At 44.8% G+C, this 2,114-nt stretch overlaps 1 protein-coding gene across 1 annotated transcript in view; it reads left to right on the forward strand.

The window, feature by feature from the left end:
- Nucleotides 1-2,114, forward strand: part of MTOR (mechanistic target of rapamycin kinase) — a 111,324-nt gene that overhangs the window by 12,080 nt on the left and 97,130 nt on the right. Inside the window, exon 2 of the mRNA XM_019639752.1 lies at nt 1,696-1,946. Within this exon, the coding sequence (XP_019495297.1) occupies nt 1,696-1,946 (251 nt within the window). The remainder of the gene's footprint in view (nt 1-1,695; nt 1,947-2,114) is intronic.

The following is a 2,114-nucleotide window of genomic DNA, read 5'->3' on the forward strand; positions in this document are numbered from 1 at the left end:
GGTGTTTGTCTTTCTCAGTCTGACTTATTTCACTTAGCATAATACCCCCTAGGTCCATCCATATTGTCACATCCCCCTTAACTTTTAACACTTAAGCGGACAGGTTTAATCAGCCGGCCCCATTTCCCGTTTTATCCCCTCAAAATGGCTAAAAGGTGAATGCCTGCGGGAATGGATGACATTGTTGTTCTCAATAGTCTAGAGTTCGTCCAGTTGTCTGGGAGGATGTTTCACAGTGTGGACTTCTGGTTACTTCTTCATGATTAGATTTAAGTCAAACATTTTTAGTGAGAATATTAGAGGTGAAGTTGCATGCTTCTCACTGGATCTCATAATGTCTGCATGTCCTGTTATTGTTCATCCTAAATTTGAGCACGTGGTTAGTTGGTATCTGTCAGAGCTCCCCATTGTACAGTTACCTTTTTTCCTTAGTTATTAAGTAATCTGTGGGGTGATACTTGGAGACTGTGTGACTGTCCTATTCCCCAGCTACCTTTTACTCAGTGATTTTAGCACCCGTTGATCCTTGCCTGAGTCAGGGATCATACTGGTTGCAAAATAATGACTTCCTAGTTCTATCATTCTTTCTACTTTCACTAGCTGGCATTTTTCTGTAAAGAAGAATTTTCCCCTTTCCTTCAGTTTTTCTCTGTCTTGCTCTCTTTTTCTAATCCACAGAACATGAACAGTGGTTCTATTACTACACCTATACCACTACCGACAGCAAACCTACTCAAGTTCTAGGTGGCTTTGCCTTTGCTACTGTTGTTAGAATATATTCCACAAGGGTGTGTGTAGGTAGAGCACTGTGTTTAAAAGATGCTTGAACTAATTATTTTTCCCTATGTGTTTATATATTCAATTTGATCTACATTTAGAAGAGGTAATATCTTTTTAGAAAGTGTATTTTCTAACTTTGTGCCAGGAGTATACAAGTACANCACTGGCCCATGTGGGAATTGAAACAGTGACCCTGTTGCTCAGAGCTCACACTCTTAACCAACTGAGCCACTTGGCCAGCCCCCCAAAATGTCATTTTCCCAAACCAAAATAATTTGTTACTAAATTCTGTGGATGGGATCACACTGCTTCCAGTTCGTTCTTCTGTATATTAGAGAAGTGATGCTATCCTGTCAGGAGCAGAGCCTAGGCCATGTCCCTCTGGTGTTCTCCTTAGCACCGGTCATCCAGTCCTCCCCCCCTCACTGCATTGTTAACCACCAACCCCACCCACCCCAAGTCCTTGAGATCCTTCTTGTTCAGGTCAGGCAGCATTTGCCACTCACTTATCTCAAGTGCCCATGGGGACCAAGCAGCTGCTGAACAGATGTTTGCCTAATTTAATTCCCTTTACTTTCATTTTAGAGAGTAATTATTTTTATAGATGGTTTCAGCTCTGAAGTTGTGACCTGTAGTGGTAATAAGCTAAGTTAAACATAGCAATTTAAAGAAAACCCATCATGTACTGTTTTAGGCTTTAGTGGTTTAGGTAATGGAAAAGCCCGAAACTGTTCAGTCCTTGATGCCAAGTTCCTAACATGTCCTTCATTCCCAGTGGTGGTAGAGCATAGCGGGAGAAAGATAGGAATGCTAATAATGGCCCGGAGGTTTTTTTGGTTGTCGTTAGCTATGCGCTGCCTCGAGTCAGAGTCACAGCACGTAGAGCTCATGGTTGTCACCATCATTCTGTCCTAGCTGACTACAGCACCAGTGAAATGCTGGTCAACATGGGAAACCTGCCCCTGGACGAGTTCTACCCCGCCGTGTCCATGGTGGCGCTGATGCGGATCTTCCGGGACCAGTCCCTTTCTCACCATCACACCATGGTTGTCCAGGCCATCACCTTCATCTTCAAGTCCCTGGGGCTCAAGTGTGTGCAGTTCCTGCCCCAGGTCATGCCCACATTCCTGAATGTCATTCGGGTCTGCGACGGGGCCATCCGGGAAGTAAGTAGCTAAAACTCAACGCCTGCTCCTCCCTGCTCCAGGCCACACCTGCATGGAAGGCCCAGCTGCGCCTCCGCTTCCTAAAACTGCACGCTGCTGGCTGTGGAACCAATGCCTCTCCTCCCCCTTCACTTTGATTGATGTATTTTTGTTGTTGTTTTCCTGTTT

Source organism: Hipposideros armiger, unplaced genomic scaffold (genome assembly GCF_001890085.2).
Source record: "Hipposideros armiger isolate ML-2016 unplaced genomic scaffold, ASM189008v1 scaffold_46, whole genome shotgun sequence".
NCBI classification, from domain to species: Eukaryota; Metazoa; Chordata; class Mammalia; order Chiroptera; family Hipposideridae; genus Hipposideros; species Hipposideros armiger.